Source organism: Canariomyces notabilis (assembly GCF_033297395.1).
Source record: "Canariomyces notabilis strain CBS 508.74 unplaced genomic scaffold N656scaffold_55, whole genome shotgun sequence".
In the NCBI taxonomy this organism is placed as follows: Eukaryota; Fungi; Ascomycota; class Sordariomycetes; order Sordariales; family Chaetomiaceae; genus Canariomyces; species Canariomyces notabilis.
The window spans coordinates 1-27,552 of NW_027041877.1; the positions used below are offsets into that span (position 1 = coordinate 1).

The 27,552-nt window shown below is 54.3% G+C and overlaps 7 protein-coding genes across 7 annotated transcripts; 5 read left to right on the forward strand and 2 right to left on the reverse strand.

Annotated features, from left to right (window-relative positions):
* Window positions 1-3,828: 3,828 nt before the first annotated feature.
* N656DRAFT_785753 (ATP-dependent protease La) lies at window positions 3,829-7,420 on the reverse strand. The gene is made up of 3 exons (XM_064816451.1): window positions 4,606-7,420; window positions 4,248-4,417; window positions 3,829-4,190 (listed from the first exon to the last, which is right to left on the reverse strand). Exons 1-3 carry the CDS (start codon window positions 7,177-7,179, stop codon window positions 4,103-4,105), a joined length of 2,832 nt encoding a protein of 943 aa, XP_064664597.1. The 5' UTR covers window positions 7,180-7,420; the 3' UTR covers window positions 3,829-4,102.
* Window positions 7,421-7,786: 366 nt separating this feature from the next.
* N656DRAFT_742598 (uncharacterized protein) lies at window positions 7,787-16,329 on the reverse strand. Its single transcript, XM_064812838.1, has 2 exons — window positions 16,188-16,329; window positions 7,787-15,944 (listed from the first exon to the last, which is right to left on the reverse strand). The coding sequence occupies exons 1-2, from the start codon at window positions 16,189-16,191 to the stop codon at window positions 8,173-8,175; spliced, it is 7,776 nt and encodes a 2,591-aa protein (XP_064664598.1). The 5' UTR covers window positions 16,192-16,329; the 3' UTR covers window positions 7,787-8,172.
* Window positions 16,330-17,437: 1,108 nt separating this feature from the next.
* Window positions 17,438-17,858, forward strand: N656DRAFT_562782 (uncharacterized protein). Its single transcript, XM_064810105.1, has one exon. The coding sequence runs from the start codon at window positions 17,534-17,536 to the stop codon at window positions 17,804-17,806; it is 273 nt and encodes a 90-aa protein (XP_064664599.1). The 5' UTR covers window positions 17,438-17,533; the 3' UTR covers window positions 17,807-17,858.
* Window positions 17,859-18,667: 809 nt separating this feature from the next.
* Window positions 18,668-18,998, forward strand: N656DRAFT_562569 (uncharacterized protein). Its single transcript, XM_064810104.1, has one exon. It carries the CDS (start codon window positions 18,755-18,757, stop codon window positions 18,941-18,943), a length of 189 nt encoding a protein of 62 aa, XP_064664600.1. The 5' UTR covers window positions 18,668-18,754; the 3' UTR covers window positions 18,944-18,998.
* Window positions 18,999-19,421: 423 nt separating this feature from the next.
* N656DRAFT_803022 (uncharacterized protein) lies at window positions 19,422-21,611 on the forward strand (the record flags this gene model as incomplete). Its single annotated transcript, XM_064818316.1, has 3 exons — window positions 19,422-21,203; window positions 21,260-21,538; window positions 21,594-21,611. 3 exons carry the CDS (start codon window positions 19,422-19,424, stop codon window positions 21,609-21,611), a joined length of 2,079 nt encoding a protein of 692 aa, XP_064664601.1.
* Window positions 21,612-21,706: 95 nt separating this feature from the next.
* N656DRAFT_562815 (uncharacterized protein) lies at window positions 21,707-23,550 on the forward strand. The gene is made up of 7 exons (XM_064810106.1): window positions 21,707-21,933; window positions 22,028-22,276; window positions 22,481-22,775; window positions 22,925-23,055; window positions 23,116-23,207; window positions 23,294-23,427; window positions 23,490-23,550. The coding sequence occupies exons 2-6, from the start codon at window positions 22,102-22,104 to the stop codon at window positions 23,315-23,317; spliced, it is 717 nt and encodes a 238-aa protein (XP_064664602.1). The 5' UTR covers window positions 21,707-21,933; window positions 22,028-22,101; the 3' UTR covers window positions 23,318-23,427; window positions 23,490-23,550.
* A 1,622-nt stretch (window positions 23,551-25,172) lies between these two features.
* Window positions 25,173-27,163, forward strand: N656DRAFT_720923 (uncharacterized protein; the record flags this gene model as incomplete). Its single annotated transcript, XM_064812473.1, has 7 exons — window positions 25,173-26,074; window positions 26,122-26,212; window positions 26,268-26,357; window positions 26,414-26,505; window positions 26,564-26,821; window positions 26,878-26,970; window positions 27,031-27,163. The coding sequence occupies 7 exons, from the start codon at window positions 25,173-25,175 to the stop codon at window positions 27,161-27,163; spliced, it is 1,659 nt and encodes a 552-aa protein (XP_064664603.1).
* Window positions 27,164-27,552: the final 389 nt, after the last annotated feature.

Genomic DNA, 27,552 nt, shown 5'->3' on the forward strand with positions numbered 1-27,552 from the left:
AAAGGATGCAGACCCTTAGGTTGTCGTTACCTGCTGGATTTTCATGGCGCCTTTCGTTGATCAGTGCGGTGAACATGTTCACAGGCGGCTCACAACGGTGACATCGCGCCGAGCTCTGGCCTACTGTGGTAAACATCACTGAGATTTGTTGGTCAGATCTCATGTCACATCCTTGGCTGGTGCCCAGACGGAAAGGGCAACCAGATCTCCATTAACCTCAACTAGCTCTTATTAAAATTGAGCCGATATAGGTCAGGGCTACAGGGAGCATATGCAGCGTCCCCATACGGATGTGGCGTACGTGGATTTGAACGATACAAAGAGATAGGTAGGTAAGGTACTATTTGATTACACAGTTCGCCGGCTCTCATCAACCGTAGCACTGGGCACGGCTCACCTGTGTGACAGTGGTTTGATCCGAGTCCAGGAAGACGATGCAGGCGATACAGTGTCTCTCGGAGATCTACATAACGTTATCTGGATCTCGGACAGAGCAACCGCCTGGTTGGCAACAGTGGCGCCAACTTGGAATCAACGTTAACTCCCGTCAGTACAATACATAATAAGTATCTACTGTAGGTATTGCACCAGTGCTACGTGGACCTGTAGCTCAGGCACAAGTTTAAGCTTGCCAAAATTGCCCGGACCAGGGAACGACCAGGTTGCTGAGTGCAGAAGCGCCTTGGGCACAGGAATTGTCATTATTCGAGATTGGTTGATCAAACGACGCTCGTTGGCAATCACCCAATGCACAATTGCTTGGGATACGTAACTACTTCATCCACTATGTGTACGTACATACAGTACAGGGACCATTTCTCGGGAAGCGTGACTACACGTGTATTACCACAATGCCATAAAGCTACTCCATAATTATGGCCGGCCTGATCGACGTGGCCCCACCCTTGCTCCATTTTCTCATCTCAACTTTGAACCTCCACCTCAGACGGACAACAAAGCTCTTGTTCGCTTGACATGTTGTTCCCCTCCTGTCTCCTTGCATGAGCGAGTTTGCCGGTTCCCAAGGTCACCAATCAGCATCCTTCCCGGCCCGCCGAGCTGCCCAGTAAAGGCGTTCAGATGCTACGTTCGGGGAACCCTTCGATGCGCTAGTTCGCCTGGGCAGTTCGCCGAGAGCGAGAGAGAGAAGTGGCAGCCCAAAAACGTCGTTCGTCCCTAAGAATTCCCTAGTGTACTTCAGCTTCCCACCGTCGCATACCCCACGCAGAGTCGCAGACAGACAAATTGTACCCGAAGCTGGCGCATGATTTAGATTGGCCCCCTAGGCCTCAGGAGTAAGGAACCCCCCGCGACAACTCATTAGTAACGAGAAGCGCCTTGCAATCGATGATTGACTGCGGAGACCATCACTGGAGTTTCCACTCCTCCTACCTAATTATCAACTATCTTCCAGGTTTCTCACGAACTCGGGGCATGTCCCTTGCTTCAGATCCGGGATTCAAAGGCCCGAGGTTCTTCGCTGTAAGTGGGGACAGCCAACACGGCACTCTCCGTCTGCTCCTACATAACTTCCTTGAACCCCTTTTCTTTGCATCGCTTTTATTGACATGGCTCATAACACTACCGTTACACGCAAGGTGACCTGAAGCAGGGGATAACTTCAAGAGTCAAGACACAAGACCAGAGAACGCAGAAAAGGGCAGGGAGAAAGACCGCATCCGAAGCGTAGTATATTGTACTGTACAGTACAAGACCAAATTGGAAGGAAAATTCTGATTGGTTCTTGGTGACTTGCCAGGAATGGTCCTCTCATTTGTCAGGACTGACACTGAAAAGTGCAAACCGGCCAGTTGGGAGCTGCATCTCACCATGTAACCCAGGTGCCACTTCGAAGTTCGAGGGTGTGACAAAGACGCAATTCCGGATGCACCCTCCCGGGACCTTAGGTTGCGCGATCCCGCTCTGGGGCTTGCCGCATTCCGTGCAGCCGCCCTAGTTCCTGTCACGGTCTTTAACGTCATGTACATACGTGCGGAGTATACAATACATATGCACTACTGCTCTTGTCTGAGGAAGGGTGTAGAGGTGGGGGGAGATGGCGGCACAACGTTGATGCCTGTATCCGTATTCAAGTACTGTGCAAATTGTGTTCATACAGTAGTAACTAGTCTTGAGCTAGTATCATCATGCAGTTATATCCTAGCTTAGTGAATACACGAGTTAACTACTAACGAGTTGGTCGGTTGGGGCAAGTTTGAGCAAATGGGGGTGGAGATGAAAAGGAGAAGGGGGAAAGAAGAGCTGGGAAGGAAGAAGCTGCCGCAACCCACGATCATGTAGTGTACGTACGTAGCGTGACATGGATGCCGCCAACTGGGCATCTGCACTAGGTAGTTAGAGGCTTGACTCTTTCTTGGTGCGCCTTTTTTTTCTCCTCCGTGTACGAAGTACCTATGTTCCTGGATCTCTTTCCTATAGATGTCAGTAAAAATGCCATACTTGGTATTACCGCAGTGTGTACGATGGTATGGAATTCCGACACCAATCTAGTGTGTATCCGCTCATCGTTCATAACTGGCGTGGAAGGCACTGTCTTGAACTCTTCAAGATGGAATTCTATCAAACTTCTGTGCTACATTACGTACCTGATGCATGAACTAAGCGTTGGGCTGATCTGGCTCGGGACTCGCGAGCCTCTCGGTACCATGGTTCGCTAGGCAGCGGTACTATACGGGTACATACAATCTGTATTGTACAGTCCAGTATATACGTGTATGTATGTATGTACGGATAAGCCCACCTTCTCTGGCTGAGCCATACTCTATCTTGCGTGATGCATCTAAAAACCGCTCTGGACCTGGCTGGAAGATGCGTGCTGCCAGGCAATACCGGGCCGAGAGATCAGTGTTGCAACTCATGTACTGTAAATAAGGTACTGTATTGTATTGTACTCGTACCGTACAATCTACCCCCAGAGTATCTCATTTCTTAGGTTTACTTCTGAGTACCTCCGTAGAGTTTGCGTAGATCCTGCCTGTTCGTCATGCCACCACCCGGGGATCGGGAGAGAGGCAGACGAGGAGGGTTCCCCAGAGATCCTTTAATCTCGGCTGTTGCTCAGCATGAAGAGGGGTGTCGGACGGGAGAGCTTAAGGAAAGTCGCAGATATCTCAATCAATACAAGAGTTGCTGGCAGTCATCCTCTGCCAGTATTAGAGGTAGGTATGGAGCACAGTACAGTACAGCACATACAATCAAAACAGCCAACCACCTTATCCATAATTCGTACGAAGCACATTACATACTATGTACTTACATCTGCAGCCATCGATTGTATTGTGGATAAAACATGCAGGTGGCTACAGTAGTGTAGAACTGTAGATGTCACCGCGAATCTTGACAGTTTTCTTCTATATTGCCTATAGCTATTCTTGGTCGCAGCGTTCGAAACCCGGGATACTCACAAGGAAGGCGGTGCCTACTTCGTACATACCTAAGTACCACACTACCGTTGACAACACCACACTCACTACCCGTCCCGGGCCGAAGACCCCAACCACCTGAAGCAGCTGCAGGTCCACAACTCCCGTGCTCCTCCCGAAGGGGAGGGGATGCACGGACGGGGCGGCGGTCCGGGCAAGGCGGGAAACAGCCATGTCAGAATATTCTCCGCGGACCTTGGGCTCCGGGATCTGCGGGGAGCGGGTACGAATCTAAATACGACGCTTACGTCAATAACGCTCTCCCACTCTAACGCGGTTTCAGCTAGAGTTGTTGTTCAGCCTCAACCGGTGCAGACGGAGAGAGAGGAACCTGGGAAGCCCAGTTGAGCAGAGCCCACGGGCGCAGAGGAGCAGTCATGGATGCAGCTAATCTATGCTATCCAGGGGGCGGGCCATCGAGAAATAGACAGGAGAATGAGACAAGATAAAAGTCATGCAGTGCTATGCGACCTTCCGAGCCCAAAACAAAACATGATACAAGAGCTGACCCGCTGAACACTTCGCTATGCCTCGACTACACATCATACACGGTACACCTAACCGAAGGCGACGGTCAACCAGGGAAAAGGAACTGCGCAGAGACCGCTCTGACGTCGATGTTTTCACAGGGAATTCACCGGCGGCGTTACGTCCGCTGCTTACAACCGACTCTGGACGCGGGGGTAGTCCTGCTCACCGGGCCACTGGCCATCAGGCCAGACGTGGCGAATTGCTTCCCAGATGTGGCTGAGAACCACAGTCAGCTTTCCCCCCCAAAGAAAAAGAGAAGAAACAAAAACATACCTAACGTGGATGATTTCTAGCCCGTCTTTGACTTCCTGCGGCAGGTCCTTGACGTCCTTGCGGTTCTGGACCGGCAGTAAGACCGTCTTGACACCGGCCCGCAGGGCCCCGATGAGTTTCTCCTTGATTCCTCCGACGGCCGTAATGCGACCGCGAAGTGAAATTTCACCCTAGAATTGGTACGACGAAGAAAACGCCGTGTCAGTCTGCCGTAGTCCCAAGGGCGAGTATATGGTATCATGAATCAAATTGAAACTCATGTGGGTCGAGAAACGAAAAGGACCGAAGGTGGGATGATTTGACGCAGGTCAAGGCAAGAAGACCAACTGCGAGAGAAACCTAAACGAAGCGAACTTACCGTCATTGCCATGGTAGGCGGTACCGCCCGGCCAGAAAACAAGGAAATCAGCGCGATGGCCTGGGCGATGCCGCTGCTGGGGCCGTCTTTGGGGATGGAGCCCGAAGGGCAGTGCACGTGTATGCTCCTCTCCTTCATGATGTTCTCGCTTGGGCTCCGAGTCAGGCCCAGCTCGTATGCGTGAGCCTTGACCCACGTCAGGGCCACCTCGACGCTCTCCTTGAGGACGTCACCCAGCTTGCCCGTCAGCTGCACCGTGCCGGTTCCCGGCATGTCGGCCACCTCGATGAAGAGGATGCTGCCGTTGCCGCCGGAGCTGTAGGCCACCAGCCCGGTGACGATGCCCGGCCGGCTCGTCTTCTCGGCAATCTCCTCCTCGAACTTCTCGATGCCGAGGAATCGCTCCAGGTCGTCGACGCTGAGGCGGGGATTGTACTTTCCTATCTGGCCCGCGTCTTTGGCGTCGGCGAATTCGACTGCCTTGCCGCGGAGCACCGACGAGATCTCGCGTTCGAGGTTGCGAACGCCGGCCTCGCGCGTGTACGACTCGATAATCTTGGAGATGACGTCGTCTGTGAAGATGACCTGATCGCTGCTGAGCCCGTTCACGCGTATCTGTTTGGGCACCAGGTGCTGCATTGCAATGTGCCGCTTCTCCAGCGTAGTGTAGCCGGGGAGGTAAATAGTCTCCATTCGGTCCAGCAACGGGGACGGGATGGTGTCGAGTGTGTTTGCCGTGGCGATGAACATGACCTTGCTGAGATCGATGGGAATGTTGACGTAGTGGTCGGTAAAGCTGTTGTTTTGCTCCGGGTCAAGCACTTCGAGCATCGCTGCCGACGGGTCGCCGTGCAAACTTGAGCCACCAACCTTGTCGATCTCGTCCAGCAGGAAGACGGGGTTCGCCACGCCCACCTTCTTGAGACCTTGAACAATGAGTCCAGGCATGGCAGCGACGTAGGTGCGCCGGTGGCCGCGGATTTCAGCCTCATCCCTCACACCACCCAAAGAGATCCGATGGAACTTCCTGCCGAGCGCGGTAGCAACCGACCGTGCAAGGCTTGTCTTACCCACTCCCGGCGGCCCAACAAGCAGGAGAATGGGCGACTTGTCTACCATGCGCTTGCTCCTCAGGACCTCGAGCTTCGCGTTGATGGCCTTGGACTTTTCGTCAACGCCAGGCTCTGCGGCGCTACCACCTTCAGCGTTGCCATTGTCGTTTGCCTCAAGTACACCAACCTCCTCCTCGACCTTTTTGATTTGCGCATCAACATCGTCATTTATGGACTGCTTCAGCCTGAGAACGGCTAGGTATTCGAGTAAACGTTTCTTGACCTTCTCGAGCCCGTAGTGGTCGTCGTCCAATTGCTTCCGTGCCCTGCTCAGAGTCTCGGGGCCCAGACGATCATTTGTGGTTACAGTCCACGGAATCTCGGCCAGAGTCTCAAGATATGTCCGTGTCACGGCATACTCGGCTTGCGCAGGGTGGATCTTCTTCAGGCGCTTGATCTCTCTCTCAGCAACCTTGGCGGCCTCTGGCGACAGCTTAGCGGCGTCAAGCCTCTTTTGCAGTTCTTCAATCTCGTTGGGCTCCTGCTCATCTTCCGAGTTCCCACCCGGTTGGCCCGTGAACCCTGGCGGTGGGAAGGGCATGCTGGTTCCTGGCCCGGTCACCTTGGCGGATTGCCTTGCTTTGTTAGACCTCCAAATCTTTTCGATCTCCTTCTTGGCCGCATCAGGATCGATGAAGGGCAGCGTCGTTGTGCTGACGGCGGTGATCTTCATGTTATTCTTGATGTTGCCCACCTGACGGTCGAGCAGTTCAACCACCCGGGCAACTCGTTCCTTGACATCCACCAAGGCAAGCACCTGGAGCTTCTCCTCGTACGAACATTCGACAATATTGGCCATAAAGTCAGCCAGGGCACCCGGTTCCTTCTGTTTTGTGATGAAGAGGTCCAGTCGGCGGGCGAGCAGGGGCGATAGGCCAGGGACCCCGTTGGACCGCGGCATTATGGACGAGAGCCTGAGAATGACGACAAGCTCCCTTGACAGAAGCTTAAGGTGCTGAAAGAGGTCGGCGAGCGCGGAGTCGGGCCGGGTGTCATCGTCGGGGCAGTAGACGACTCTGGCCTCCAGATATGGCTTGTCATGGTAGATCTTTTCCAGCCTGACGCGCACTACGCCTTCGACGAGGAGCGTGAACTCGCCTGTCCCGCGTCCCTCGACGCCTGTAATCTTTGCAGCAACGCCCCAGCCGAAGAGGTCATTCATGGACGCCTTGGCCGGATCGACATCTCCGCGGTCGGGGCTAATGGCTCTTTCGCCGTTTTGGATCAGGAGCTGGCCCTTGGGGCCGAGGAAGGGCGAGGCGAGGGGGATGCAGGCAATCGGGACCGTGTCGATGCGCCCGTTGGGCGTCTTGGAAGCAGCACGTGTGTAGACAGCCGCAAGGAGTGATGCAATGTCGGGACGGTTGGCTGAAACGGGAATTCGCTGGACGATGCCCGGCAAGAGGACGCTGTCCCGGGGGAGTGTGATGACTGGGAGCGTCGCTGTCTGTGTCCGAGCCATTGGTGTTGCCGTTCGAGAGCGCAGCCGCAAAGTGCTGGCCGAGATCCAGTATGTTAATCAAACGTCTTGGTGTTACTTGGGCAGTTTCCTATCGTACGTTGAGTGTTGACGTCTCGAGTTTTTGTTTTTGTGTTCAATCTTGTTTATTGATCGGTTTGTTCTAAAGGGTCGGGACCTGTTACATATCGTTCGACTCTGTCGAATTATATCGAACGCTGCTGAAGAGTTGGTGGTCGGTTGTTCATTGGTGTTGGAATCTGCCGAGGCTAACGTTAACACACGCCCAGATTCGGGGAAGCTATTGCAGCACCGGGGCGGGCCAATGCCGGCCAAGGTCCCAGCTCCCGGCTCATGGAGAAGAGCCAAAGGCCCAAAAGCCTGGCCTGTGGAGCAGCCAGAAGCTCGGCTCACATTACTACAGTACGAATACCGGAGAGTTACACCGTTTCAGCATGTGATTGACGGGGGACCGAGGGGACTCAAGCTTGGGGTAGGTATGAACTTAGAAAAATCAATGCTCGTTGCTCTGAGTTCGCTCATTGCTCCGAGTTCGATAACAGTCGTTAATGATCAAGTGCGTCCAAGGTCTATACCAGATCATGAAAGAAAACCCGATCATTTTCACAAGTCATTTCAATACGGACTATTATCTCATCGCCCAGTTAAGCCTTCCCGTCCTTATCGAGGTATCTCGCGTATGGTACATACATTCAACAAACTTCAAAGTGAAACGCGATGGAGGTCGAGCAGAAAGCAAAGAGGAGAATATTATGCTCATCAAGCAAGGCCGTTAAATCTTTTCCACCAACTAGCAAACAGAAAGCATTTCCCCCAGACTACCTGCCTGACCTTCGGGGGCGGGGACCTCACCTGCCCTCTCGCCATGGACACCGAATTCCAACGCTAGTATTCATAACCCACCGCATTTAACCTGATATACCTCCATTATCATGGTCATCATAACTCCCCGCTTCCTCCAGCATCTGGCGCAGTTTAGGCTTGCCCCTGTCCCTGGCCTGCATGGCCGAGCACCAAGAACCCGCTCGGTGTCTTGGGCATCGCCGGAGCCTGCGACTGCAAAGGCGGCGATACCGGGACCGACAAACCACCCTGTTGTTGTTGTTGTTGCTGAGACGGAACCCCGCCGTCGCGCGACAGGCCGCTCGTCATCCTGCGTATCCTCGATCTCGATGCCAGGGGGCGCACCATACTCTCGAGGAAAAAAGACCCGCCCTCGCCGTTGGCCGTGTTGGGCCGCTCGTCGTCCCCATCCGAAAAGACGTCCTCCGCAAACTCGTCGTCCGAGGTAAGGTCGCCAGCCATGGCGTACGACGCAGGCGCCGATGGGGATGTTACCGATCTCGAATGGAGCGAGGGCCGGTTCGGCGGGGTTATGGCGCTTGCTGCTGGGCTTAGCCCACCGATGTTGAAGGCGCCCGGGTTCATCGTGTTGGACGCCACGACTCCCTCCCGTGGCATAAAGGTAGGTCTGTCCGCGAAGCCGTTCTGGAATGACATGATATTGTTGTTGTTGGAAGCCTGGTGGAGGATAGGGAGGATCTGCTCGTCGTACAGTTCAGCCCCGGACTCGAATGTGTCCGGTGAGAACTCGGTGATGGTCCGCGAGGACCGGCCATCGCTCGGCGGGCTTGTTGACAGGTCGTCGAAGAAATCGTCCAGGCTGTCCAGCTTGGAGAAGAGGTCTCCCATGGGTGCATCGCCCCGCCCGTCGTCCGACATCATTGTGTCGGCCCGGTCCGAACCCGGGAAATAGCCGTACGGGAACTCGTCCGTGTGGAACTCGACTTCGGGCGTTGGCGTCGCCTGCGGAACGACACCTTCGTCGCTTTGGCACATGTAGAAGGCTGCATGGATATTGGCACGCGTCGATTCTGTCTTGCGAGCGGGCATCGGGATCGCCCATCCCGATGCTTCTGGAATGCCAAACAGGCTTTGTGTGCGCTCATACTCTTTGCGGACCGCCTTCGACGTCGGGCGCGTCATGCTCATGCGGAGATGGTGCTTATCCATCGAAGACCCGGACATGGTCATGATGTTGTCCAGCACTTGCAGCGCCTCCATGCAGTAATCCGTTTGAAGCAGTCGCAGCAGAGGCGAAATCATGTCGGACCCGTGGCTGGCAATCTCGGGCTTTTTCATATCGATCTCTGGTATGACGACGCCTAGGATACGCATCGTCTCAATCTTCATCCACGACGTTCCATTCGTCAAGAAGCCCATCAGCATGGTGAGCATGCGGAATTCCAAGGCAGGCAGGAAGCGCTCCCGAAGCGCCCCGAACATCTGTGCAGCAAATTCGGTCCCAGATGAATACTTGAATGCGAGAAAGCTGTCTAGGACCATTGCCATGCCCGTCAATCCCTGCTCGTCTGCAAGCGCCATGAGTGTCTCGGCCGTTTGCACCACGCCGTTGTCAAGCGTTTCTTGGTCAATGGCGTGCAAGAAGCGGGGGAGGTTGGCAATTGTGGTGAAGAACAAACGGCTGTCATCGCCAACCAGGGCATCGCTAGGAAGCCGTATAAGTCTATCCAGCGTGTTCAAGGTCAAGTCCAGACACGTCGACGACCGCAGGCCTTTGTACAGCAGCGGCTGCAAACCCTCAAACGGCCCGTCCCACTTGGATGGTTGGCCGTCGTAGAGCAGCCGCCGCACAGTGGGCGATTGGAAGTCGAGCTTGTTCAGGAACTCGTTGAGCATCTCGACTGCCTCGAGAAATTCGCACTCATTGATCGATTCGAGGCAAGCGCACGTAGTCCAGAAAAGCTGAGGAAGCGCCAGTAGCTTATCGGCATCGAGCTTCAGGATCAGGGTTCTCAGAGTCGTGAGTATCTCCATAGAAAATGTCTGAATCTCGGCGTCTTCTTCCGCAATTGTATTAGAGAGTCGTGCGAGCATGTCCCCAAGCATGTACTGATCAAGCGATGTCAGGATACACCTGAAGATCTGGAACGACCGGCAAGCAAGGTGCCTGACAGGGCACGATGTAGCCCAGGTAAGTGAGAGTCTGCCCCATTTGTCTTTTATGCCGGGATAGGTAAGCTCGAAAGTCTTGACAACCTCAGCAGTCAGGTACTCCATGCTGGGAGGCACCTTGCTGTCGTGGCCATCGACCTTTGCATTGCTGTCCTCGTAGCCCCAGACCACCGACCGGTCGTGGCGGCGGATGGAATCGATCAAGCTCTCGATAGATTTCCTTGTGGCTTCCGGCGTGCTGTCGTCCAATCTCGAGATCACGAGCTCGTGTATTAGGTGAACCAGCATCTCACGAGCTTGCTCTTGAACAAGAGGCGTATAATGGTCCCACAAAACGGTAACCACCTGTAGTAGGACGGGGACGTTGTCAGCGACGAGGCTGACCGGCGCAACCATGAGGTCTACGAGCAAGATGAGCGAAAGCTGGCCGAGAGAGAAACCGGCTTGTTTGGTTCCGACCGGGAGAGCTTCTGAAAGGTCTGCGCAGTAGGGCAATGTGTTGATGTCCGGGGGAGGCGGCACGGCGTCCCGCTTCTCATTGGGCACCATGGCTTTAGGAGTGATTTGGAGCAATAGGAACTCAACCACCTTATTGCCCGGCATGCTGTTCGTGCTGGCGAGGAAAACGACGATCTGCTTGGCGTACTCGACAAAATTCTGTTCTCTCCGTTCCAAGCAGAGGGACATGATGAAATCCAAGATGAGGCGCACATTTCCCGGATGCGGCCCAGTCGCCAGCGCCTGCCAGAGGGCCTGCACCTCATTGTGCAATGCGGCGCTGGACTTTATGGTGATTTCGAGAAGGTTTGCTAGTAGCACGTACGATTGTGCAATCGGCCCTCCATTCGGGTCCACCTTGAGCTCAACCGCTTGGATCCAGGGGAGAATGACGGCAATTACATTCCGTTGTGCAACACCCTGCTGCTCTTTGAAATATGAGGTAAATTCGGAGAAGATATGGAAGGCCAGCTCCGTATGCTGCTTTGCCAGTCTCTTGGAGATTTCAAACTGGGCGAGCTTGTAAACAGCCTTGGTCTTATCCGAGATGCTAATATCAAAATCCTGGATCTTGGAGCTCCGCGACTGCGACTGCCGCTCCTCAAGCGCTCTCAGGAGATGCGACGCCCTGGACCGGACGGCGCTCTGGTCATTGCCCAGCATGAAGAGGCAAAGGCCAAGGAGCTTCCAGAAGGGGCAGGAGTACCCAGGATGCTCCAAGAGCACCTCAGCCACCACGGTAAAGTAACTGTCAAGCACCTTGGGGGCCTCGGCCAAATAGCACCTCGAGATGCAGTACTCGAGGAGATAGGGGTACTCCTGGTTGTGCACGATCAGATTTTTGAGAGCTCTCCTGCCGATGACGTTCATACGGTCACTGCCCGAATTGAATATGTCCTCGATCCACGCCAACATCCGCCGGACATCGAATTGCAGGGACACGCCGCTCTCTGTGGTGACACTGATGGGCCCGCCACATAGCGCAGCCATGGCGCTGAGGGCCGCCGTCCGCAAGTTCCTCTTCTCAATCTCCATTGCCGCTGTCAAAGTTCCGCGTTCGCCGGCAGCTTTCTGGTCAATAACAGACTGCCTCATGTTGTCTTCTCTCTGCCGAATCTGGGGCTGATTGGGGGAGAAGCCACACCAGTCCTCCATCAAAGCAAAGGCCGATTTCCGCGCCTCAAACGTCATCCAGCGAGCCGGATCTTTTGTTCTGTTGATGCCTTCAAAGAGCTCCTCCATGAGTCCGCAGTAATGACGTCTCAGCTTCTGGAATTCCCAGTCCATCTGCACCTCGTGGTCCATTAAGAAGAGCTTCAGGTCCTTTGTGTACGTCACGAGGTTATTCAGAATCCAATCGTCCTGGTATACTTGAGGCACTCTCAGGAAGTGCGATGTTAGCTTATACACGTGGGTAATCTCGGTTCGCAGAATGTCCATCTTGCGATTCCGGCGCGGGCTACTGTTGGTACGCTGGTGGATGCGTTGGCGGGCGTCGTCATTACAGCGGGAGACATGTCCCTGAAGCTCCTCAAGGAGTGTACGGTATATGTGAATGTTTATGGAGCCCATGGCGATGACTACAGCCTCCCGAATAGGCGCAGAAGAGACGGAGAGCATAGGGTTCAGGTACTTGAAGAGTGTCCTTGCTGATCCAATCTTCTCGGCGGCTGACGAGGGCTTGGATACTTTTCTACCGTGCTGACCGTTTTGGGCTCCAATTGCCTGGCCGGTTCCGGGATCAGCGAGGGTTGTGCAAGCAAACACGAGGTACAGCTTCCACTGCTCTATGACCACCTCGGGTTGAGTTGTCGGGGTCTTGCCTGTCAGCCGAGCGCTGCCGGTGTCTGCATAGTAGTACTGCCCTCGCATCTCCCGAGGCGGTTCCGAGAGCACCGTGATGACTTTGTATAGCTGAAGGATCCGCTCGCAGACCAAGTCACGGCTAAGACTGATGGCGAACGGGCACTTGTCGAACGCGATGCGGATGAAATTAGGGAAGATCTTGAACCACAGCGTCGTGTCGTATGACACATCGCTAGCACAAAGTTCAATCAAAGTACCCCGGTTGTTGGTGTCTTGCATTCCGCGCTGCAGCCTGCTGCGTTCGGCTACAGAGAGCTGCTCATCGTTGAAACTCATGACCTGCGTTGAGTCATTCTCGAGGATGTCAATGAGCCTGGTGGTATCCTTCTCGCGACCACTCGGTTTCCTCAGGACCGCGTCAAACTCGGTGATCAGCCGGAGTACGTTGACAGCGTAGTACCGGACGCGCCGAGACTGAGAGCAAAGAAAGAACAGCCCGTGCGCCTCCACTTGGTCAACTTCTGCCCAGACGCTAGACAGATCAAGTTTGATTCCTCTCTTGTCCGGGCCGCCAGCCTCGCTACTGTCTTCGGTGGCAGTCTTGGTTTTCTCCTTGATCTCGTCGATCCAAATATGGAGGAGCTCGATGTACAGCATAAGCGTCTTCTCAATATGCCCTGGCCCCAGCATGCCTCCGTCTGACATGGTGGAGTAACGGTCATCGAAGTTGAATATGAAGCGTGCAAAACCCATAGTAACTTGATGAGCGTGAGACTGGCGGGCGATTGCTTTCAGCGACTGCGCCGACGACTCTGCAATATTGCCCTGAACGTGCGCCGTTCCCGTGCAAAGGAGGTTAATTAGGGTATTGAACGGTATGTCCGGTGAGAGGCACCGCGGCAGTGCTTGTACGGCTACATGAAGCAATTCATAGAAAGCTTGCTTTTGTTCTTGGGGACTAGGGTGGTCGTCTCTGCGGGAGAAATTGAAAGTCTCGGCGATGGGCGTCTTAGGTCCCGGGCTGCTATACTTGTCCATTTTGTCAAACTTTTCAAATTTCTCGTCCAGCGCCGCCTGACCACCAAATGTGTTGTCGCAGATGATGGTGATCTTTCCAAGTATCTCACAAAATCTTGCATAATAGTCCCGCACGCTGTCGCTGAGCTTGGAGACCATTACCGGCCTGGAAAGTCTTTCGCCGCCGGACGAAAAGGCAGCCCGGCTGACGGACGGGGCACCGCGCGGTGAACCCAGAACGGGCGAGGTAGGGGGTGCCCGTTCAGGAGGAGAGGAAGGTGCGTAGGACTGCGGAAAAGGGGGTCTGCCCTTGTCGCCCTTTTCTAGATCCGACATGATGGTCAGGAAAGCTCGAACACCCACGACCATCCTGTCCGGGTCGAGCTGCTCAATCTTCAATTCCTTGTTGGAGGTGAAGAGATCGGCATTGATCAGAGGGAAAACGACGGTCCGGAAGCAGTATTCCGGATGTTTGTACCCAACAAACCGGATGATCTGAATGAGGGGATCGATAACCAGAGTATCCGTGGCACTAAAGGTTCTTTTGGCGCTGGGCAGAACTATCTTCAAGACGTCGTCGAGCTTCTTGGTCATGCCGGAGGAGCTATCGTTGGTGCGATAGAGGTAGGTCCATACCAGCCTGGATATGACCTGCAAGCATAGCGGCCTCGTGTAGCGGTCCTTGAGACGCGGCTGAATAGGGTAGATCAACTGCAACCACTGGCTGACAAATGTGTCGGGAGGCGAGATGCAGAGCATTGTGGCCGTCAGCGGAAAAGTGTACTGCCAGTGGCGCGGCTTGACAAACATCTGGGCCAGGCGGGGCCCGATCATGGCCAGTACTTCGTTCCATCTTGGGTGCGCTATGTCACTGTTGGTAGCTTTGGCAGCTATTGGAAGCAGGAGCATATCGAGGACCTGACAGAAGGCCGATTTTACCTTGTGACCATGGGACCGGCTGAAGAGCTTCCCGAGAGATGCCATGAAAGTACACGAGCGCTCCCATGCTTCCTCTGGAGCTGTTTTCAGCCGGAGATGCTTCATGCCGCCCAACACGAGCTCTATCTTGTTCTCGATATCCCGAGACGCCGACGTTGGGCTCTTGGCAGCCAGCTCCTGTAAGGAACGGTCCAGGTCGGCGAGGAAGCGGTCAGTCACTGTGGTGAAGCTAATTTCGCTCATGGCGCCCATGAGCTGCGCAAAGAGATTCCAGTTGGATAATTTGAGGGGTGACGCCATCAGCTGTTCCGTCTCGGAGATCTTGAGCTGCCCGAAAATAATGTTTTCCAATTTGTCCTCCATTCCTACCGTGATGGAAGCCAGCGTGCTTTGCGATATGACCTCGAGGAGAACGCGGCAGAGAATGTATATAGAGACGGTGGAACGGCGCTCGGCCTGGGCAACATACTCCTGCTTCGCTGCTAGTGACATGTGCGCACCAGGAGGGCCCTCAGGAGCTGTGCCGGGAGCAGTAGACTGGACCGGTTCCGTATTACGCCTTTGCAGCGGTCCTGGGGGAGGAGGGTAGATGCGCGACTGTTGGAGCTGGGTACGGGCTTCATTGGCGGCATCGCTCTTGCTTTTCCTCCACAGCATCACGGCGTCAATTAGCGGCTTGGGCTTTTGCTTGGCGATGTGTCCTAGGGCCACGATGAGCTGGTCAAAGGCACGGTCGACTCCAGGGCCGCAGATCTGTTCAACCTGAGGTTCCGGATCAAAGGGAACGGTTATGCACTCGTTGAGCTTCTCCTCGGCTTGGGCGATGAAGGAAGTAAACAGGACATGGAGAGCATACTCGCCAACCGTCTTCTGGTCGTCCCTGTGATGGCGTGACGAATGCGAAGGGTGGTGAGCATGGTCGCGCCGCGTCTTGCTGCTTTGCCTCCTCTCCAGCTTTCCTCGAGCAGCGGCCTGGCCGGAAGCATCGCCTGCAGCGGCCGATGAGCTTCTTTCAGGGACATTGGGCATCGAAGCGAGAGTTGTCCCGGAGAGAGCAGTGCCTGGCCGCGGAGCCAGCGTGCCATCACCGTCCAGCCTCGGAAAGCCATGCATCTCAGCCCTGTCGGGAGTGAGGCCCGCTGCTGCAGCGATCATTTGTGGGCTAAGGGGACTGGACGTCGAGCTGGCAAAGCTCCCATTCCTCGAGTGGTGAATCCCTATGCCATGTACGATGGATGTCTGCCTGTGATGGCCGTACGAAGACGCTTTGGGATCGACGGCTCGCTCCATCACGCCGCCGATGGCGCTGCGCGAAGGGGGCGCATGGGTCCGGACTTGTGGGAGCTGCCCGGCGAGGTCGGGTCGTTGGAGCTTCTCGATGGACGACTCGCGAGAATGGGCGACAGGACGTATAGTCTTTTGCCAGTCTTCATCCTCCTCGTCGAGCCGGGTGACAGCGCGGGGTGAGAATTTCAAAGGCTCATGGTCCGGCAGCGTCGTCTGGGACGGAGCTAGGCGCCTAGTAGTTAGCATCCCATTTCATTCAACGGACGGTATTTCACAGCGAGCTACAGGTGAGCCGTGAGCCGTCATGGCCACACTGGCACACTCTCTGTTGCGCCATGGCGGAAGCCCAGGTGGAGTGCTAATCGACGACACGGCAGGCTCCGGAAAATGGCGGGCCTAGCAGGGAGAGCAAGAGACGGAGGACGGGAAAGGGAATAAGAAATATCCATTGGCAAGGGAAAACTCACCCATTTTCCAGAAGCCACGGCTTGCATGATACGCCCTGGGGGTTTTGCAATGCAGCAGCTTACCGACACAATCTTGCAAGATTGATGAACGCGCTGTGGTAACTTAGTTGACCGTCAAATGTCACCAAATTCTCGGAGCCTGTGCCGAGTGTGCTGGACAAACACCAGATGATCCACCAGCCATGATTCCCGCTGCAGGGGCATTGGATTGGGCTTGAAGCAGCCAATGAAGGGAGGGACGGCCCCTGAAACTTTGAGGTGAGGTCAGCCGACCAATCACAGCATAGCCCTGAGTCCCTGACTCCCCGGAACACAGGAAGAAACGGCCCAACGGGGCAGCGAGTCCAGCCGCCCAAGAGATTCTGTCCTCACCTAGGTGAGGGTACCTTACACTAAAAGCCTTCGGTGTGCTGTCCGTTCTTTGCGTTCTGTTGTCCAAGGGCATTGCAACACTTGCAGCTCCATGCGTCCATCCATACACCTGCTCACCGCACGCAATGCCCCGTCCAAGATATCCTCATCCTAATTAGGTTTGAGGCGATGCCTAGTAAGACAAGGACTGAGGTGCTGCGATTAGGGCTAACTTTTGTAGTTCGGAGTAAGAGGTTATCTTTGAAGGAGCCAGCTTACCGGTGCCCTGTGACAGCTAGTACTACTTCAACAATCTCCCGCCAACACCAGCTCCTACGAATACATACATGTACTCTTCGTACATATTCGAGTTTGTTAAAACAGGGCAGTTCGGGAGTGAAGGCGACCCACGATCGAGGCGGGGCCCGGCCAACAAAATCGGGCGATACCCCTTTACAGCAAATCCCGACTGCTTCACGATTTGTATGCCCGATCTACACACATGTCGGATCGGAAAGGCCGAAAGTGCCCGGACCAGTGTCACTGGAAGCAATGAGACGACTCGTAATATATACGCAGAACTACGCTGCCAAACAAATCTCCAGGTCCAGGCTTACCTAGGCCGGATTCCACATTCGAAATTCGAAGCCATGAATGCGGATAACACAGCGGTATTGCCTGCCGGCCGGGGTTCGTGCCTCCACACCTCTCTTCTCCAGCCCCCGGTGTCTCGTGGCCACACACCACGCACGGCATACTTCAGTACTTGGTACCGGAACCCGAATCATAACGTTACCCGCTAGCGCATCGGCGGCTCTAGGATGATCGAGACCGGCTTGTGCCTCCATACAGATGGATAGGCAGGAGGGGAACTGGGAAAAGTCATGGTAGCCGACGGCCCCCACTTCTGTACGGATACACTACACAGGTCGCAATGGGCGGTGGCTCATGGCTAACCTCGAGGCTCAAGCTAACCAAAACACCTGCGCAGCAGAATGTGGCCAGATTATCTGCTGCGATGGCGGCGGAAAATGCCGGGAGGAAGCGAGGTTATCTTCCTCATCTGCCACACGCTGGCAGGGTTGATGTGGCGGCGTCGCTACCGAGATCTCGCACGCCGAGTAAGCGGCGGGGTCCGCGGGGAAGGGCCTTCGCCCCTGTGTCGTCTACCGAAACCGCGGTCCTCCCTTCCACCACTTTCCACCGGCAATCCTCACAGGTGCGGCACCGGCTGGGTTGACGAATACCACAGTATCATTACTGGATGAAGTGTCAACGTCAAACTGATAATAATCCGACCCGGCGTAGGGGGTATTGTATGGTAACCAACAGGTATCCCGTGTATTTCTGGAAGACACGAGGCTTCCCATTATTCACCGCTTCAACGCTACATAAATGGCAGAACTACCGAGTACTCCTTGGGCCAGAAACGTATCCGGAGTCTGTATAGAATCAAGTGGCCGTGATTTGCATGTGCAATCTCTGGTCGTACTCCGCAAGTCCTCTAGGTCAACGCTGACACAGACATACATACGGAGGATGGGGCCAAAAGTATTTGGCAGATTCCTCTTGCCAAGACTGGCTTGCCAAGCTCTCAACACAGTAAGGTTGGCACAGTTCCACCAAGCCACATACATTGGCCACTGTAATCCAATAGTCAAGCCCACTAATAGGGCGAATTACAGGGCCACATCAGTGCCAACTTCAGCGCCCACTTAAGTCTGGGATTTGCGAGGGAACGCTATCCCCATGAAAAATACAGTGCGTCTCTCTCCCTCTGGCTTCTCACACGTTGATAGGCTTGGCACCAGCATGAAGCTGCCAAATACTTTTGGCCCCATCCTCCGTATTCTCCTAGACTCCTGCTGTGTTACCGACTTCGATGATACGGTACCTAATCAAAAATTGCTCTGTTAGCTGAACGTGTGAGATCTGGGTTTCTCAATCAGACGTATCGTAGGCCACTGCATCGATCTACCCTGACTGCTAAGACTTGTCTGAAATTCTGGATTGGGTCGGTGTAATGGTTCGTACATGTTAAGGCGGGCTGTCCTTGGCATTCAAGACGGTAACGTTAAGTCATCCAGGATTCCAGGCGGGACTTTTCCGATAAGCCAGCCGTGGGCTGATAATTGCTGCAGTTGCAGTGGGTGAATTGTGAAAGTCCCGGGGCCTTGGACCCTCAGCGACTCGCCGACTCACTGCCTCACCGGGACATGCATATGTCCTCTTGCAGCTTGTCGAGCAAAGAACCAATACAAATCGTAAAAAGAATCTGTCCTTTTGGGCCCTTCTTCCATCCTACGATCTGTCTCCCCTTTTCCCTTACCCCTACTTTGCCCTTCAAGTTCTTAACCCTTTCTGCACTTTTTGTCTTTGGCACTGTACTGTGTAAGCATACTTAACATCGGATACACATCCGTGCGTGGTCCGTTCAATCCATTGCCTGCCTTAGGTAAGTACATACACTACCCTACCTACCGCCTACCTTACCTAACATCCTTCGTAGTCGTTTTCGCTTACACCTGTGCCACAGCTGCGAATGAACCCGCTGCGCCATCGTTGGCTCAGAACCATCCAGCTTCTTTTTCTTTCCACTCCACCAAAACTGCGCTGCTGCTGAGTAGTGGCCAGACACCTTCGTTTTCCTTCGCGCTGGACATCGGATTGGTGCTGGGTATCCATATTTGCGGCTAACGTTTTCCCGCTCCTATCCGATCTGGTCTCTTCCACTCTGCAGCGGCCCTTTTTAAATAGGGATAGAGAGACGCACTCGGCCGAATCCCGGCGCCGACCCAGGACGTCGCTGTATTCTTATCCCGCTCAACTCGCAGCCCGCCTCCAGCGTGCACGCGGCCCACGCTCCCCCACGCGGCCGTCGAAATGGCCGAACTCGACACGCTGGACATTATTGTCCTGACCGCCATCCTCCTTGGGACGGTGGCCTACTTCACCAAGGGCAAATACTGGGCTGTCCAAAAAGACCCCTACGCGAACTCGTTCGCCGCTGCCAATGGCGCCAAGGCGGGAAAGACAAGAAACATTGTTGAGAAGATGGAGGAGTCGGGGAAGAACTGCATCATCTTCTATGGGTCGCAAACCGGCACCGCGGAGGATTATGCATCGAGGCTAGCAAAGGAAGGCAAGAGCCGGTTTGGCCTCGAGACCATGGTCGCTGATCTCGAAGACTATGACTACGATAACCTGGATGCCATTCCCAGCGACAAGGTGGTCATGTTCGTGCTTGCAACCTATGGCGAAGGCGAGCCTACGGACAATGCCGTCGAATTCTACGAGTTCATCACCGGCGACAGCCCCTCTTTCTCTCAGGACAACGAAGTCCCTCTTGGAAACCTCAACTACGTGGCGTTCGGCTTGGGCAACAACACGTATGAGCACTACAACTCGATGGTCCGCAACGTCAACAAGGCGCTTCAAAAGCTAGGCGCCAACCGCATTGGCGAGGCCGGTGAGGGTGACGACGGTGCCGGCACCATGGAAGAGGATTTCTTGGCCTGGAAAGAACCCATGTGGAAGGCCCTGGCCGAGAAGATGGGCCTGGAAGAGCGCGAGGCTGTCTACGAGCCCATCTTCGGCATTATCGAGCGCGACAATCTCACTCCCGAGTCTCCCGAAGTCTACCTTGGCGAGCCCAACAAGATGCATCTCGACGGAACCCCCAAGGGACCCTTCAACGCCCATAACCCCTACATTGCTCCCATTCAGAAGTCTTATGAACTGTTCAACGTCAAGGACCGTAACTGCCTGCACATGGAGGTTGATATCAGCGGCACCAATCTGAGCTATCAGACCGGTGACCACATAGCCGTCTGGCCCACGAACGCCGGCGAGGAGGTCGACCGCTTCCTCAGCATATTTGATCTCGTCCACAAGCGCCACAATGTCATCAGCGTCAAGGCGTTGGAGCCCACCGCGAAGGTGCCCTTCCCAACGCCCACCACCTTTGACGCAATCGTCCGCTACCACATGGAAATCTGCGCCCCGGTCTCCCGTCAGTTCCTCGCCACCCTCGCCGCCTTTGCTCCGGATGAGCAGTCCAAGGCCGAGATGACCAAGCTCGGCAGCGACAAGGATTACTTCCACCACAAAGTCAACGCGCACCACCTCAACATTGCTCGCATTCTGGAAAGGGTCAGCAAAGGAAAGAAGTGGACCAACGTTCCATTCTCGGCTCTTATCGAAGGTCTTACCAAACTGCAACCCCGTTATTATTCCATCTCGTCCTCGTCTCTTGAGCAGCCCAAACTCATCTCTATCACTGCCGTGGTGGAGAGGCAGGAACTTCCTGGCCGCGAGGATCCCTTCCGGGGTGTGGCAACCAACTACCTCTTGGCTCTCAAGGAGAAACAGAACGGCGATCCCAATCCGACACCCTATGGTTTGACTTACGAGATCATGGGCCCTCGCAACAAGTACGATGGTATTCACGTCCCGGTTCACGTTCGCCACTCCAACTTCAAGCTCCCGTCGGACCCCACCAAGCCCATCATCATGGTCGGCCCTGGTACGGGTGTCGCGCCTTTCAGAGGTTTTGTCCGCGAGCGGAAAAAGATGGTCGAGAATGGCCAGGAGATTGGCAGGAGTATATTGTTCTTTGGCTGCCGGAAATCGACCGAGGACTTTATGTATGCGAAGGAGTGGGAGGTATGCATGATTTTCCCCTTAGTAGAAAAACCTAGCCTCTCTAACCGTTGCCGCAGGAAGCCAAGCAGGCAATGGGCGACAAATTCGAGCTTGTCACGGCTTTCTCTCGTGAAGGGCCCAAGAAGGTCTATGTTCAACACCGGTTGAAGGAGCGAGCCAAGGAGGTCAACCAGCTACTAGAACAGAAGGCTTACTTCTATGTCTGTGGTGACGCTGCCAATATGGCTCGCGAGGTCAATGCCGTCCTAGCGCAGATTATCGCTAGTGAACGTGGCATCCCCGAGGCCAAGGCCGAGGAGATTGTCAAGCAAATGAGAGCCTCAAACCAATACCAGGTACGTTTCTTTTGAGCCTTACTGTGGCGTCACGGGTGCTAACCATGACAAACAGGAGGACGTGTGGTCGTAAATATACAGACGGCCCGCAAGAGCCCGAACAGCAAAGGCGCCAGGTCAGATCAGCGTAGCGATTTTGCATGCGGGAGCCATTGGGAAATAAATAGAAGGGGTCAGGCTCGGCTGGCTTTTAACATGTTGTCTAGAATAATGCCTTTTCCTCTCCCTCGGACTTTGATAGCATCTGTCCGAATACTTTTGGTTTAGCTCTTCTCCGAATGGAAATCAAATGACGCATACCCCCGGCTGATATGGATCCTCGGAATGCACACGTCGGATGCCAAGGGGTTAACCAAACGTACTGTACTGTACATGGAGTGCTCTTTTGGCCCTGAGTATGTACAAGCCTTCCCCTCCCGAAACGAAAATGTTCGTTGTGTTCATCTGGCACCCCGAAACTGTGGCTGATCCCCGCTTTCTTTCTTGCAGCCCCAAATCTTGAACGGCCTCTTTCCGACTGGGCACGAGAATTTCTAGATCAAGATTGGCCAGAGCCATGTGAAATGTTGAGGGTGGCGGACCGTGTGCATGTCCGACTGTCTCGGAGCCAGGGGCCTTCTTGGCATTGGCTACATCAACGTCTTATGTACCTACATACACTTATTTACATACTCCGTACATGGTTCCCTGAATGCACAAGACAGCCAAAAGGAAACGAGGGCAAACTTCTCATCTGCGGTACGTACAACATGAGAGCTGCCATTTCTTTCCCCTTACTTCGTACCAAGCTGAACGAGCCATGTCCGGTGCTTGCGAACTACTTGTGTGATCAACTTGCTTTTGTGGCCACCCCTTTGCACACGCACGCATACGAAGTAGTTAGGGAAGCAGAAGGAAAACCATGTCCTGAGCATTGCACCTGAGGCTGATACTTTTCACAAGCCAAAGAAACGGTTTTCCTTAAAGCGAAGGCTGGGCGGGAAGCGAGATGTCATACTCCGTACCCTGAATGTCATCACCAACCGCAATCTCTCCCGGCAGCGGCCTTTGGCAATGCTGTGGGAACCCAACCGTGCAGAACTATACACAGTAACAAGTGGTTGGGGGAAAAATCGTTAAGGGCAGCACACCACCGGCGAGTCCCTTCGTCCCGATTCCCTGGTCTCTGGGTATCCGAGACAACCTCCCTGCTTGACTGGCCAATGGCCATGGGATGCTCTCAAGCCACGGTGCCACAGTATGGATGCAAGAGTGTCTGTATCATGTCTTCTTGCCTTACTCGCGAGTCCTTTTGCGATCCGTCACACGTACATTCATACCTTACATATCCAGATCGGCCGTTCTGCATGGCCTTCTCTTCAGGACATGGCTGACGAACCTAATCAGGGGCAAGCTATGGTTGATCCCGTTACCCATCTTTGATCAAGCCATGTGCTCCCCAACCTTACCCTTTCCCTTCCCACCGTTGGCCTGGGTAGCCATCGGCTCGGAAGCTCTCGCTCTCCAAGTAAGCTATGGTGTGCCTCCCAGCATGCCTTCGAGCATCCTTTCCAGTAGGAAGCCAACCTTAGATTTAGGCATTGCTCGTGACAAAGCACCTGCTTGCATAAACTGTCTCCCGGTGCACATTCTGGGGTGTGGCGCAACCTCTTTGCTTGCCGTATATGTGGTAAGCATCTCCCCCTTACTCTGTCCACTTCTTTCTTTCTTCCCTTCCCCCCAAGCATGCCTATTCACGCTCCCTAACATAACTAGTATGGTATCGACTTAGTACTGTAGCTTTATCTCGCTTTGTTCTAGACGTGCGGCAAGTCAACTTGCTCGGGGGTGATGTTTCATGCCCAAGTTGCGCGCTTGTATCTGTTAGACACTCCTAAGGTGTGCCATTGGTGAGGTTGATTTCTTCTGGCAGAGCTTTCGTGGATGACATCTAATCATGGTGTTCGAACAGGGCGAGACCGAGCGGAAAGGAGAGCACTGCATTGCCAGAATATATTTACTTGTCCCCGAGCGGCTTCCCTACCGAGCAGACTCGTCAGATTCATTGCTTCTGTGTCTGTCCAAGGAGACAGACCTTATGAAGCAAGCGAGCCTCTGCTGATATTGCGGCCGATGTGCCTGGAGCATACAACCCAAACGTATGTACGAGACCTCTTAACGTACATTTGCTTACCTTGCATCACCCTACAAGACCATATGGAGAAAGTCATGTCCAGGTGTTTCACAGCTGAGCAGGTGTAGTAAGACTCTGCACCGAGATTGCATTCCCCGCTTGGGTGAGGACGAATGGTGATCCGGACCCTTGGTTCCTCTGATAAGGCTGGAGAAACCGAGAGGGCGGTAGCACCTTCCAAGTTCTTGGTGCAGACTCTGGAACTTCCTGAAGCGTGGAGTCGAGCCCCAATCCGCCAGCCCGGGTCTTCACCAGCCTCGCTCTTTCAGCCTCGCTCCTTCCGCCCCACGCGAGACGACCTCACCCTACGCCGTGCCTTCCTTACAAGGTAGCAACATCTTCAGATACCTTACTTCAGGTATCTCAACCTGGTGTGAATTTCCTCTCACCCAACAACTTCCACCAAAGATATTCGACTGCGCCAGAAGACTTCCCTCAAGGTTGGCATTATCACTGCGACCCTGCTATTCCCTTTGGGTCTTCCAGGTGAGAAAGAGCAGTATTTCCTTGATTTCGTTGCTACTTCCATGATTCTTTCCTTTCGCGATCCTTGTCGACGAGGTCGTCGCTTCCACTTGGACGCGTAAATACACCAGTGCCTCGTCGATGCTCCACGTTCCTTCTTCGACTGTCAGTCCCGCTCTCGGCAAGCCGAGAGGATAGCTGTTTTGTACGGAAGGAACACCAGCCGCACTCGTCTGCACTGCTTCACGTCCTCGGCGGCTTGCCCAGGTTCAAAAACCCTCCTCCACTTGCGCACACTTGGACTTTTTGGCTTCTCTCCTTGTGGACTGCTTCCGATCTTTAAAGCATCAACACCATCCCGGCCACCACATTCTCTTCCATTCATCTTGCTGATAGCTTGTTCTATCCTCTTACCCCCGGCACTCGCTTGCAGAATCTTTGGTTCTAACGTCTCCGTCGTTAAGCGGTCCGATTTCTTGTCATCAAGCATCTCTGCTACAAGCACCCCAAAGATTCATTTTGGAGGTGAGTCTTGATTTTCTTCGACGCGTTGTCCTGTGCGTTCTCGGGGTTTTCCTTTTGGAAGGCACGCGTATTTCCAACCTCTCGAACCCTTCGAGCTTTCCTCTCTCCTCTTTTGTGTCGCTTTGCCTTTCTACCTGCACATCGCCAATCTTTACAGCTATTCCATCTTGCGACTTTCTGCTGTTCTCTACATTCTTTGTGCACCGAGTCTATTAGCCCGGTCCTTCAGCATCGTCTCCCTGGCACTACACAGGCGGCTGGTACTGGTGGCCTTCCTCTCTCGCGACGACTGTACCGCAAGGTGTGTTTTTGATGTAATCCTCGTTTTCCGTTTCAGCGGTTCTCTCGGAATGGTTGAAGCTGGCTTGCTTGGCTCGTGGCATATTGAATATGAATTCAAGTCTAGCGTCATATTCCTCCGTGCCTCGACGACCGCGGCAGCAGCCATCGTTGCTAACCAAGGGGTGTCAGATGACGCATTATCGCCCGACCGCCGCTATGGCCGATGCCACTGACGAGCGCCAGAGAGCGTATTCTGCCTACCTGAGCGCTCAGTTGGGCAATGGTCCCCAGCCTGATGCCTCTGCCAACCGTGGCCATCATGTTAATCACCAGTCGGACGTCATGGGCGCTGTTATGAACCAGTTCAGCACTCTGGCTCTCCCTGCCGGTTCCAACATACAGGGTGCCTCCGCTTTGACCCAGGTTCAGGCTCACCATGCATACTGTCCTGGTCAGGACCAGTCCGTTGCCTACCGGAGTTACTCTGTTCCCTTGCACGTTGGAGTAGTCCCAGAGGCGGCATATGCGTTTGGCGTGTCTGGCCAGTTCCCGGTTCAGGGTAACTTTGCAGCTCTGCCAATCTCGTATCATGGCTTGCCATATACCCCGGGCCGAATTACCTCCTATGCCGACCGCAGCAGTGAGGCTGTTCCCGGTTTGGAGAACCGCCGCGGTTCGTACTCCACGACCGAGTCGGCGCCGGCCACGCCGTTTTTTGGGGGCGCTTCGGAGCGCGGCGGTGCCCCGAGAGTCGCTCTTTTCCCCTCCAGCTACACGACTCCATCTCCAGAGCAGGTCGTCATGCCCGCTGCAGTCCCCAAGGCCTCGCAGCCCATTGATGAGGAGATTCTCGCCCTCCTGAAGCAGGACCCTCCAATTCCCGACGCTGTTCCAGCTGTGTTCACCCCTCCGACCCACATGAAGACCATCGAGCAGTGCCTTGAGAACAGGATCCAGGGAAATCGCAATGTCTACATTCGGGGCCTTCACCCGACCACCGACGACGAGCTTCTGCTCAAGTATGCTTCTCGTTTTGGTAAGGTTGAACAGAGCAAGGCCATCATTGACACCTCCACCGGTGCTTGCAAAGGGTAAGCTTCCTTCACTGTCCACATCGAGTCAAACTAACAGCCCCAAGATTCGGATTCGCCAAATTTGCCGATGTCCGTGACTCCGAGAAGTGCATCCGGGGCTTTTACCACCTTGGCTATGAGGTTGGCTTTGCTCGTGTAAGTCTTTCTTTGCTCTTCATCACCGGTCTTTCCCAGTTAACAAGGATATCAGGAGAGCTTCAATGCTAGACTCAAGGCAGAGGGTGATGAAACCTCGACGAACCTGTATCTCTCGAACCTTCCGAAGCGCCTCAACGAGACAGTATGTTCTGGTGTTCAATATTGCTCAGCATTGACCTGGTGGCTAACATTTGCAAGGAGCTCAACGCCATCTTTGCCGGCTATCATATCGTTTCCAGCAAGATCCTCCGCGACAGCATGGGCAACAGCCGTGGTGTTGGATTTGCTCGGTGAGCCATCGATCCTCAATATGTCCATTGCCCACAGTGGTAGCTGACTGCTCAATAGGTTTGAGACTCGTGAAGAGTGTGAGGAGATCATCAAAAAGTACCACGGTGTCGCCATCGGCGATGAGGGCTTGTTGATGCAGGTCCGCTACGCAGACACCCCGGCTCAAAAGGAGCTCAAGCGCATCACTGCCGAGCGACGCCAGTTTCGCACCAACGAGTACAACATTGGAGCATACGGCACAGCTGATGTTGGCATTCATCCCAGCATCTACCAGACAGCCCCCTGGGGCCGCCGTGCCGGACCGGGATCTAACACGTGTGTCGCCTTTTACTTGGGCCGCTGGATGGGCTTCATGGCTAACTTGTCACCAGACCCTTTGCTCCCCGTTTGTCGATTCGCACCAACCTCAGCAGTGGCAGCGGAGCGGCCATGACCACGGCACAGGATATGGATAACACCGTCAAGTATGGATAACCCCAGCGTCACCGCTGACACACTTGGTTTACATACTCATTCAATTACAGGAAGAGCATCTCTGTCTCCGGAACCCCGTCATCCGATGACGGATCGGCTGTGGCCGGTGATGCCATCGACTCTCCTACCGCAAAGAAGGGCAGCACCCAATCGTCCCCGACTTTCAAGAAGGAGAAGCGCTAGGCGGCCGTGGACGCTTTGCCTGACCATCTCTACTTGTTGGCGGCATTTCAGACCTTGTTGTGCCACATGACTTTCCCTATCTTGGTGGCCTGTGTGTGGATATCGGATACTTCACTATCGTCATTTCCTTTCTTACTTTGATCACAACGGCACGCTGGGATCGGCGGTGTCGATCTTCTCGGTCAAAGTGGTTTATCAGCTCGCATAACAACTCTATGTCGGATGCGGTCAAAAATCATATATCCTGAGATCGGCTGTGTGGAGGCGGTGGCGGGAGTGAGCGTGGACAGCCATTATAGTTCTCATTGTTTTTACTCTCTGCCCAGCATCCACTGGAGTGAGTGAACCTGACCAAGTCGAGCATAGCAATATCAATCGAATTGAAGATC